Genomic DNA, 11,156 nt, shown 5'->3' on the forward strand with positions numbered 1-11,156 from the left:
TTAAAGTCATGTTTCCAAATATTTCAAAATCTGAGCTTTCAGTTTTTTGAAAGTTCAGAAAATTGATATTTACCGATATTTCTAGATTTGAAATTTGAAATTTTGTAATCTTTTCAGAGATTTGGAAATTTGAAATTTCCAGCATTGAAAAAGAGCTGAAAGATGAGTTTTCCAAAAGTTTTGAAGAGAAAAAATACGAACTTTCCATGGCTTTAAAATGTCCTAAGATCTGAAATTTCCAACATTGAAAAAGACCTGAAAGATGAATTTTCCAAAATTTTTAAAGGGAAAAAAGATGAACTTTCCATGATTTTAAAAAGTCTAATGATCCGGAATTTCCAACATTGAAAAAGAGCTGAAAGATGACTTTTCCGAAATTTCTAAAAATAAAAAACGAACTTTTCCATCATCTTAAAATGTTTAAAGATCTGAAATTTCCAACATTGAAAAAGAGCTGAAAGATGAATTTTCCAAAATCTTTAAAGAGAAAAAAATACAAACTTTCCATGATTTTAAAAAGTCTAAGGATCCGAAATTTCCAGCATTGAAAAAAAGTTTTCCAAAATGCTTGTCTTTACAAAATAACTCAATCGAGTGTTAAACCTCTTGAATTCTATGACCCTAAAATGTAAAATTTACAAACGAGTAATTTAAAAAACCATAACATTTCTAGATAAAGTGATGCAATATGAAATAGTAAAGAACTAATTATACAACTAGGGAAAAAATATTCATCTCTCTTTCCAATGGTTAGAAACTACTAAAAAATTACATTGGTTATGTTGCTATTTTAACCCAGCACATAGGAAGACATTGACTTTACGTAGACTATTTTTTGAAAACAAGATCACACACAACACAAGGTAATAAAACAAAAATTTGTCAGACAATAAAAAATTATTTTTTGGAGTTGTCCATAAAGCACTTCTTATGGTTTTTGAAAAGAAAGCCTCAAAGAATTTTTCAACCTTTCCGAAATTACCGAAATTAAAAAAAGAAAAGAAAACCAAAATAAGGTCCTACAAAAATGTGTATATAAACAAGTTTTGCATACAATTATAGAGACATATCACAAAACTAAAAACCTCGATAAATAAATAATGGTTGAAGGGTTCTTCTTAAACTTAAGGTTAAATATGCATCAAGATATAAGTCTAAACACATTTTTAAAAATTTAGAAAACACGCTAAAAATGGGACTTTAAATTGAGAATTTTTCAAGCATAGTTTGAGTTTTTTTAAATAGAAATGTTTTGATTAATCTCAATCTTATAACTTGCCGTATCACACTATGAAATATATAAAAAAATTAAATATTTAAATGCCGATACCGAGGAATAACCACAATATAGTTTGCACTATTAATGGTTGTTTTTGTATATACAAATTTAGAGAAAATTCTTTGTACTGGCATGAATGCAGCCGAATGTCCCAATTCAAATAGAGAGTCGCGAAATAACATGACAGGTACTCCATACTTATTTTTCAATTCATTATTTGTTGGCAAATACCAATCGATTCTTGAAAGAAAGTGGGTCTTGAAGCGACCATTAATACTTGCAACGTGTTTTATAAAATAAAGAATTTTTCCTGGTCTAGGGGTATCATCCATCAAATCACACACTTTTCCGTCTTTTCCACACCAAAAAGCCATAATATGTGAAGAGCGTAGTGTACGAGACGTGTCAGATCCAAAACACACATTATCAACCACAACTTCGCTTGTTTTCCAACAAGCTCTATGAACGTATACATTTTGTTCCGGGTATATATGGTTGTACATTGCAGTAAGATGTCGAATTTCCGATTCGCTAAGATGATGAACAACAAGCTTACGTTTTTCTACAACATTAATTGAAGAAGACCAATCAACCAATTTGACATTGGTATTTTTCGATGTCAAAAGAATGCGTTCAATGGACATATCGGATCCATGCTGTATGGAACCTCTTGAATCTTTTTCGGGGAAAAATTTTGTCATTATGGGTAAAAATTGTTCACTTAATACGTCCGGGTAAGGCAGACACAATGCATCTAAATTTGAATCAAAACGCCTCATCAACTGACTTTCTATACCTCTATTATTTGAAGGCTGTGATCCTAAAATGCCATTGTATCTTTCAAAACTGAACAACCAAAAGCTATACACTGGACCAAAATCAACGATACAGTCTGCCAGATGACAATGCATATGCATGTTTGGTGTAACACGATTTTTACCATATATTGATTCGAATGACTTGCAAAATTTGAACAAAAGAGAATTGATTTTGTCTATGTCAGCAACAGGCAGTGCCTGGTTACACAACAACAAGGATGCTTCAACAAAAATTTTCCAGCATTCGAAGTCTTTTTTTGGCAATATTTCCATCAAACAAAAATTAGAAAATATTAATGTCCAGTTTTTGAGCTCGTCTGCGGTAAACGAATTGAAATTAAAATCTTCAATCTTACTTGGTAACTTTCCAACGTCATTCGAACAAACAAAGTTGTCAACTTCCTTTTGTATTTTGATAACATTATTTTTGTTTAGGTAATTTTTTTCCTTCCAAATTTCTATCATTTTTTTCGAAGTACCAAGAAACAAATTGTGCATTGGATCTATTATTGTCATAGAAATGGCATCGAAATAGGGAAGCTCAGAAAAAACCGTAAATCGTGTCCCATATAAACTCTCTCGACGCCGCTTTTCGGTAATAGTCGGGGATTGTTCGGTATGCCTCATCTGTGCTCTGTGCCTTGCATTTGTGCGTTTTATCCAATTCTTCTTTGGGTCAGTACTTCTTGGGTCAATTTCAAAGCCACTGTAATCTTTATTTGTGCACGGGCCTGAAAAAAAAAACGATTAAACATTGGGCTATTCCTTTTGATGTCTAAACAGAAGTGAAGGAACCTTTTAGACATAATTTATTTTACCAAAGATGAGTCTCTTAGCAAAATAGTATAATTTAAATCCCTGAAAAAGGTTCAACATTTCCCACGTCCATCTTTTGTTTTGATTAAAATATTTCCTGGAAAAGTTTCATCGACCCCTAATAGTATCCATAGATATAAAACAGGATTTTCTTTTCCTCAACTATGATCCAAGTTCCAAGATCCTCTGATGAAGTTCATTCAAAAATCAAACATCAAGTTTGTATAAACAATCTTAATTTTATTATTCGTATACATTGAAAAGATTACAATCAGTTTTAAGTTAAACTTAAAAACTTTGAGAGTGCTTTACATGAAGGAGCAGTTATACCATGATAAAGAAAAAGAGTGGAACTTGCTTCACAGTACTTTAAGTTTCATGTATTCCCACTATATTCAGCTGTGAAAAGAGAATGATTAAATAAAAATTCCTATTTAAGTATACCGTACAAAAAAGCAATAGGGCTCATGAAAAAATCATTAAAAAATCTATCTTGAAAAGATTGCAGAGATGTAAGTTTGGCATAATATATTTAATGTTTGTAAAGTGATCAATGGTCAAAATAAAAGTCACCTGGGAAGACTTTTTCACACTTGTTGCAGGCTTTGTTTGCATTCTTACCTAAAAATTAAATCAAAATGTTAGTTTTCAAAAGTGAGTCCAGTGAATTAGCATAGCATTTTGTCCCTTCTGACAGGATTTGGTAAAATTAGGTCTTCTAGAAAAGTGACACTACCTGGAATAAACCTGCTAACATAGAAATAAGAATTATCTGGCCTTCTATTTTACTATTATGCAGAAACTCTTATCTAATCTAATTCTTTAAAAAATATGCCATTCACAAGCCCTTGAAAGAGGCATGTCACATATAATAACAATAATAATCTTCATTTCAACTGACAAAAAGATTTTTCTAGTGCAGTGAAAGAAAATAATCATTGGTTGACGAAATAAAACTTACCCAAGAATCCACAGAGTTTTCTTGATGCTGGCATGTCACATCCAACACACATTACAGCACATTTGACCACTATATCATTGATAATAAATCCTTCATTCCATGATTCCAGCATCTCATCTACAAAGGGCTTCAAGAAACTATTTGTAGAGGGTTCATGCTCCATGTTTGGAATTAAACCAATAAGGATAACATTTTCCTTTTTAAAGCGGATGCTCCTGGGGAGGTTTGTAATTACAGCATAAATTGCTCCAACACTGCATGTTTTGACAAACTTGTAGGGACAAAACCAATCACAATTTACCATAAAACCCAATTGAACTCCATCATCTTGGAAAAAGTTATGCTTATTCTCAAATTCCTTCCATACTTTCCCATCGTATATATCAGTCATGATGTTTGGGTCTGACACTCGTGTCTTCCATGATAAACACTGCTCACGAAAACCAGCTCTGGAAAAGAGTCGCTGAAGACTCAACTTCAATGGTTTGTAGCAGTAGGTTTTATAGGGGATCAACTTAGTGATATTTCCATAAGTTACTTTTTCTAGTAAGTCTTGGCCACACTTGACCCTTCTTGCTTTTTGTGTATGATTTGGATATGCTACATTGGTGCACTGTTTGGAAATACGTTCACCCATTAAATTTCGGCTGCATTTATCCAAGTCATATAACGCAAAACATTTTATGCAAACCACATAAGTTTTGAAGCCATCTTTCTTATCTTTCTTATGCAATCTGTTGAAGAGATAAAGACTTGGAGGAAACGTAGCAGCGATGGCACCTTCAAGATTGAAACAGTTTTCCAATATCTTGAAAAGATGATATAAGAACTTTATCAATATTTCTATAGCTGTGTCAGTTATGTTAAAATAGTACTGCCAAAGAGATATGAATAAACAAATCCATGTAACTATACCAACTGTTTTTTTATAATCGAGCTGTATTATAGAGCTATCAAGATCATGAGCAAAGTCATCTTCCTCTTCCATAATTATTCTAGACATTTCTAGCAAGCTTTCATCCAAATCACATCTTTCTTCTGAACTTAAATCATTTGGAATACTGGACTCTGGACTGCTTTCTGTTGCAGTTTGGTCGTTATCAACTTGTAAGTCAACAGTAGCTGATATATTATTTTGATTGGTATCGTTTTCATCAGTTACAGAGTTTTCATCCTCAGAAAAAAGTGATTGATCATGTTCCTTGTCAATCCTTCCCTTGCAAATTTTGATGTGTCTTTGTAAGTAACGCGAAGCATAAGAATTATGACATTTTGGACATTTTCGATTCCTGAAACAAAAAGAAAAAAATAAATTTCTAAAATTTTGGTACAACATATAGCAAATTAAATTGACATTTTCCATATCAAAAGATTTTTCTATTCTCGAAAATACTTGTGCCATACCACCGTGATATACCGTGAGATTGGGTAACTTGCATCAGTGGAGGCTAACATGCATAGTTGTATTTTAAAGACCAGCCAGGTCTTTCATTTGAGGGCTATTATGCATGTTAGCCTCCACTGGATGCAAGTTACCCAATCTCACGGTAGAGGTAGTAGGAATGACCTTCTTATTTATTTCTGTCACTCCTATTTTTTTTTATTCCGGGTAACTGTCTGTTAATTTTGAGAAATCCTAAATTAGTATAATCTGTAATCCTGCTGAACACAATAAAAAAAGGATAGGATTCATAATATACAGATATAGGATGGATAGGAGTTGAAATATTAGCTAAAGTATGCAAAAAAATGTCAATACCTTTGCTCACTAGAAGAGATTGAAGTTTCATTAGAACTGGAATGCAAATCAGGAACAGAAGAAGCAGGAGAGTGATCCATAATACTTAAATTTTACAGTGATTATTTGCAGGCGCTGTCTGGTTGGGAAAGATCTAGTTTCAATCACCAATTCCGCCCTTCTCCTCTTTTTCTCTATTTCCTATCACTGACTCTGTTTTTTCTGATTTCTGGACTTAGTTTTTTCTGAATTTGACTATTTGAAGCTATTTTGTTAATCCTGAAACTTTACTCCCACACCTCGGTTCGAACCACCAAATGCAAGCAACCATGGTTTCCAAACCCGACGCCTTACCGCTTGAGCTATCGTCGCACAGCAGAACCACGCAATTCATAACATATTATACCAAACTGGCAAAAGACGGGGGTAATGTTATTATAATATGGATAAAAGTACCCCTTTTTAAACCTGACTGAAATTCGAGCCGTTACTAGCAACCCTGCGGGGCCAAAGGCGCCGAGTATGCACCCGGCACAGTGACAAGCCGTTACTAGCAACCCTGACCCTAACTGATAATCGAATCCTGACCCCCGGAAAATTACCACGGACTAGAAAGAACGAAAAAAATTGAAGGGGCGGAATTGCTGATTGAAACTAGTTTTCACCGTCTGGTTGGGAACTGGTTTGCATAGGTTACCTAATGCTTATCTCCAATTTGAAAACACGCTATGTAGTTCGGCGGACATAAAATCAACTTTATGCAAAGTATTATTCCAGCCAGCGCTTTCGATCGGGGAAAATAGCGTAAATTTGTAGGTGACGGAAACATCAAATTTCCAGACTACTTATATTATTTTGTATTTACACAAACTTTAAAATTCAAAACAATTTTAATAATATTTTACAAAAATAACAATATTTAGAGATAAATAATGAAGAATAAGTCCTTAGTATTTTTTAGAAATGTATTTTTTTTTTCAAATAAAATAGTGGACCAGTCTGTCATTTTACGTACCATGCACAACAAATTGGCGCACTTTTTATGATTATGAAAACCGCTGACAACAGGGTACAGCGGCTGTACAGGTAGAAGATTATGGTTGTCCCAAAGAAACATTATAATTAGCTCTGTATTAAAAAAAGATTACTCGAAGATTCCATTCCTGTTATGCCAGCATTAAGAATTTGAAGGACTTCAGAATCAATCTCTACATCAATTCAATGCGTTTTGCTGGAAAAACGGGGAGTATTATTTACTTGATTTTGATTTTAATGATAAATGGTATTATTACATATGAGTTTAGGCTTAACATGTCAACCTGCCTTCAGGCAAAAGTCAAACCCCTCAAACACTAGGTCTCATTCTCCCTGTGACTGATGAAACATATTAAAATGCTTGAACTGCATGTTTCAAGTCCTTTTTACTTTCGACCCTTTGCTTTGGTAGTAAAGTGAAGATCTATAATTATAATAACCTGAAATTTTCTATTTGGAAAGACATTACTTCAAGTAACAATTTTTTTATTTTTAAATAAGTTTCATTAAATTCTGCTTTTTAAAGGGTCCACCTGATTATTATTATAATCATGGTATCCTTTTTAAGAAGAGATATTACATATAATTACAATATTGTGACATGCTTTTGAACTGCTCTGGTGCTTAAAATCTTTCAATTTTACGTTTTTGTAGGACTGACACAATGATGCCTAGTGATGTTGATGATTTATTTGGTGATGATTCATCTTCTGAGAACGGGCAAGTGCAGAATTCACTTTCTGGTAATAATGATAATGATATAGTCAATCCAACCAGCCACGACGATGAAGATGGAGTATCCATGTCACAAAGGCAAAGAAACAAGATAAGAAACAAGAAGAGAAAACGATCTATCTTATTATCTGGTTCCACCACCCCACTGCACAAGAAGCAGCAAAAACACAAAGATCCTGCAAGTACGCCAACTTCAAAACAATGCAAATGTGAGATATTTTTTTAAACTTGAAAAGTTTTTTAGAAAGGTTTCTGTAGTTTGGCAGCAATCGAATTATGTTCTACTTGAGTCAAAAATCTTCTTAGTCGGTTGGTAAGGGTAGTAAATTTAGTCAAGTTTTTTTGGCTGGAAAATGGTTTCAAAGGATAGTTTTTAATAATTATTTGCTCGCTTGATGAAAAATTCAGACTTGTCTGACTAGGAATCTATGTCTGCCAAGTTGGTCGATCGGCTGACGTGAACGGAACATATTTTTGATTTCTCCTTTACTAGGTAGAAACAAAATTCAGTGTGAGTGGAAGGGAGGTACCTAGAATTTTTGGCATAGAATTATAAAGGACAGGGGTTCTCTTAAATGAACACCAACAAAAAAGGAGTAGGGGTCTTAAAATTGATTGAAAAAAATAATTACAAACATAATTTTTGAATGTTCCTTTCCCAAATTTAAAAACTTATTGTGTATTCCTTTTTTTAATATTTTAACTTTTAAAAATTCTTATTTTTAGCTCCTCCTATCATTCCTGAAATGCCTATTGTACCTAGACACACAGGGGATACGGAAACACAATCTTGGTCATCACAAGGAATAGCATGTGAGTAACAACAGGCATTGAATTAAGGATTCAAAAGTGTATTGCACTTAAGTATTTTGGTAAACAAAGTGAACTAATAAGCCCCCCGTTGGCGTGAAAGTTTCTCTTTTTCACGTTGTGTTTTTACAAATTTGATGTTTTGTTGGTAAAACTAGTACATTTAATTTATTGGGTCTTACAGTACAGGCCATTTTAGGCCTTTTTATGGGTCTGATTATTGGATGCTGCCCCTTTACAAAATCTTCCTCGTAAAAAAATATCTAAATAAATGCTAGGCGAGTAAGTAATCTATGACTATGTTTTGTTTTCACAGGCTTCAATGATTATGACATAGACCGGATGAGCACCAAGCAGTTTAAACTAATCCTGCGTATGGACACAATGGAAAAGAAGTACGAAAGCTTGGAACGGAAGTATGAAAAGATGGAAGAGAAATTTTCCAATATGAAAGAAGATCTAGTGGAAAAAATGAAAGAAATGGAACAGTCGAGGAAGAAAAAAAAAGTAGAAGTCCGCAAATGTACTAAAGTAAGTAAATATTATTTTGGATATTGGTTACTATGTGAGGCAAATTCTGGTTTTTGGTCTATGATCACTTTCTCTTGTTAAGGTTCCTGACCCCCCTCAAATGTGCAGAAAATGTTGGTCTTTACTCCACAAACTTGATTACGTAATCATAAACAAGACTAATCTGAGCCGATCCATTATAAGTAATATATAAACAAACCAAAGGAATGGATACAAAGTAGAAATATTGGTAATTTTATGGAATTAGCAAAAAAGGGTCAAAACACGTCATACAGGTAGACAATGATCATTTTGTTTTCCCCCATGCTGTCGTATAAAAAGGATTATTAAACCAAAATTTGGGTACATTGTTTGTTTTAGAGGGGGGTCAGGATTAGATAAGGGTGGTCAGGATTAGGCAACCTGATGGTATAGCACTAAGTTATATCACACTAACTCTTTTTCAGGCAAATGTGAAATCTTGCTATATCACTTTGAAGACGAAAGGAAAAGAATTTGATTTTAATGCAAGGTATGTGAAACATTTTAAAATGATTGCTACTTTGAAAAGGGATGGCCAATCTTCTTTATTTATTAGATGTTTTTCCATTGTTAAATTATGAGAAGAAAATTATAATAATATCATAAACATATTTTATTTTCTTTAAAGTACAAAGCCCTTTGTAAGGTATTATTGTTTGTTATCCCTTTTTCAAAATATACAAGATATATACCTGCTCTTTTGTCTATGCCTTTTTCAGTGTACTTAGTGGATCAAACAAAGACATAGTTAAGGAACTGAAATCAGATATGGTTGGGCTTGATACTTCACTGAATGATGATGAAGCTAATGGTGAGTATGCGTGATATTTTTAGAAATGCATCAGTGCGAAAAATCAATCTGAACATTCATTATGGAGGAGTTCCAAGGGTCATAGATCATAACAAAAAGCAAAAGTGACTTTGTCCCAAAAGCATATTTAAAAAAGTGAAAATAATTTACTTTTTTGAATGTCAAAGGCTTTAAATGAAACTGAAAAGTAAAACTGTAAGAAGAAAAGAGTGTCTCTTGAATGAAATTGAGTGTTTCTATTTTAAATGAAGACGTCCAATTGTGAATTTGTTTTAATCAGATTAAATTTTGTGAGATTAAATTTTGCCACAAATGGAGAGTTTTGACTGGCTTCTCAATTGACAATGTAATTGAAAAAAATATACGGTGGATTTACATTACAATCTTCCGCATTCTATTTTTGCAAAATTTCATCTTGCAAAGGTTAATCTGATTTGAAAACTTCTTCACAATCGTTTTGTTTACAAAAACAACAGGAGATCATCAATACACTTTTGTTTACTGTTAAAAACCTGTATAAAAGTCAATTTATGAGCTTTGGAGCTTTCAAGCTGTCATCAGCATATATTTCAGAGTATCCCACGAGAGAGTCAGAGTGTCACAAACTCAAACCACTACTATATATCTACAATCGTTTTACTAAACAACTAATCAAATGATCCTATTATTGATGTGAAGTGATTTTGAAATTAGATTTATTTTGTTAAGTAACAATGAATTGTCTTTTCTTTTTCTATCAGCTGCTATCTCAACATACTACAATTCGGTAAAATACTACGCTTCCAAGAGAAACGATGAAAATCGGAATGCAGCAAAATTGAACGGGAGAAAGACCTCAGTAAGTTTCAATGATTCGTGCTATTCAATAAATTATATCAACAATATCATTTTTAAGGTTATCCAGGGGTATCAAATCTTATTTACTATTGTACTTTTAGCTATTAAACACAATTCCTGTTTGTATTTACCAAAACAACACCATACACAGATTTATTAATACATTATGAAATCATGAAATCATACTGTTATCTCTGATTTTGGTACTAGTAGTAGTTTTTGATTTTGCATTCTATTTCAAGGATACAAATAGAAATCTGATAAATGTCAAGCAAATTATCACCATCAAATTTTTCTTGTTTATTCAGAAGTTGAACAAACGCAAGGAAGCCTTGGCTCGTGGACCATTTAAAGATTCCCACAAAAAGAAGGCAACAACAGTAATGGTGATGGACTTCATGTCATCAGAGGAAGACGAGCCGGATGGCACTTTCAGCGTTCGACCTTTGAGATGGAGATCTGTGTCTTGTGATACAATTTTTGAACGGTGGATGAGTTTACCAGGGATAACATGTCTGCCAATTCAAAGAGACAGATGGTGAAACGTAAAGTTGGCCTCATCAGCGGAAGAGGTAAACCTAATGAACTTCCAAAGGATACTGAATGGGCTGTGCGCCAAGAACATTAAGATAAAATGATATCTAAAGGGAACAAATCTTTGCAGGAATTTGATTTTGCACATCTTGGGCTCTTAATATTCTTATGTTATATATTTTTAGAAACTAAAAACGAAAACTTATTTTTTTGTATATTTGTAAGATTTT

General features: G+C 33.1%; 1 protein-coding gene across 1 annotated transcript; it reads left to right on the forward strand.

Moving 5' to 3' along the window:
• Positions 1-7,314: 7,314 nt before the first annotated feature.
• On the forward strand, positions 7,315-10,934 carry LOC136819790 (uncharacterized). The gene is made up of 7 exons (XM_067076031.1): positions 7,315-7,591; positions 8,109-8,195; positions 8,509-8,723; positions 9,170-9,234; positions 9,464-9,555; positions 10,296-10,393; positions 10,701-10,934. The coding sequence occupies exons 1-7, from the start codon at positions 7,315-7,317 to the stop codon at positions 10,932-10,934; spliced, it is 1,068 nt and encodes a 355-aa protein (XP_066932132.1).
• Positions 10,935-11,156: the final 222 nt, after the last annotated feature.

The sequence above is a fragment of the Clytia hemisphaerica genome, unplaced genomic scaffold (genome assembly GCF_902728285.1).
Source record: "Clytia hemisphaerica strain Z4C2 unplaced genomic scaffold, Clytia hemisphaerica genome assembly, whole genome shotgun sequence".
NCBI classification, from domain to species: domain Eukaryota; kingdom Metazoa; phylum Cnidaria; class Hydrozoa; order Leptothecata; family Clytiidae; genus Clytia; species Clytia hemisphaerica.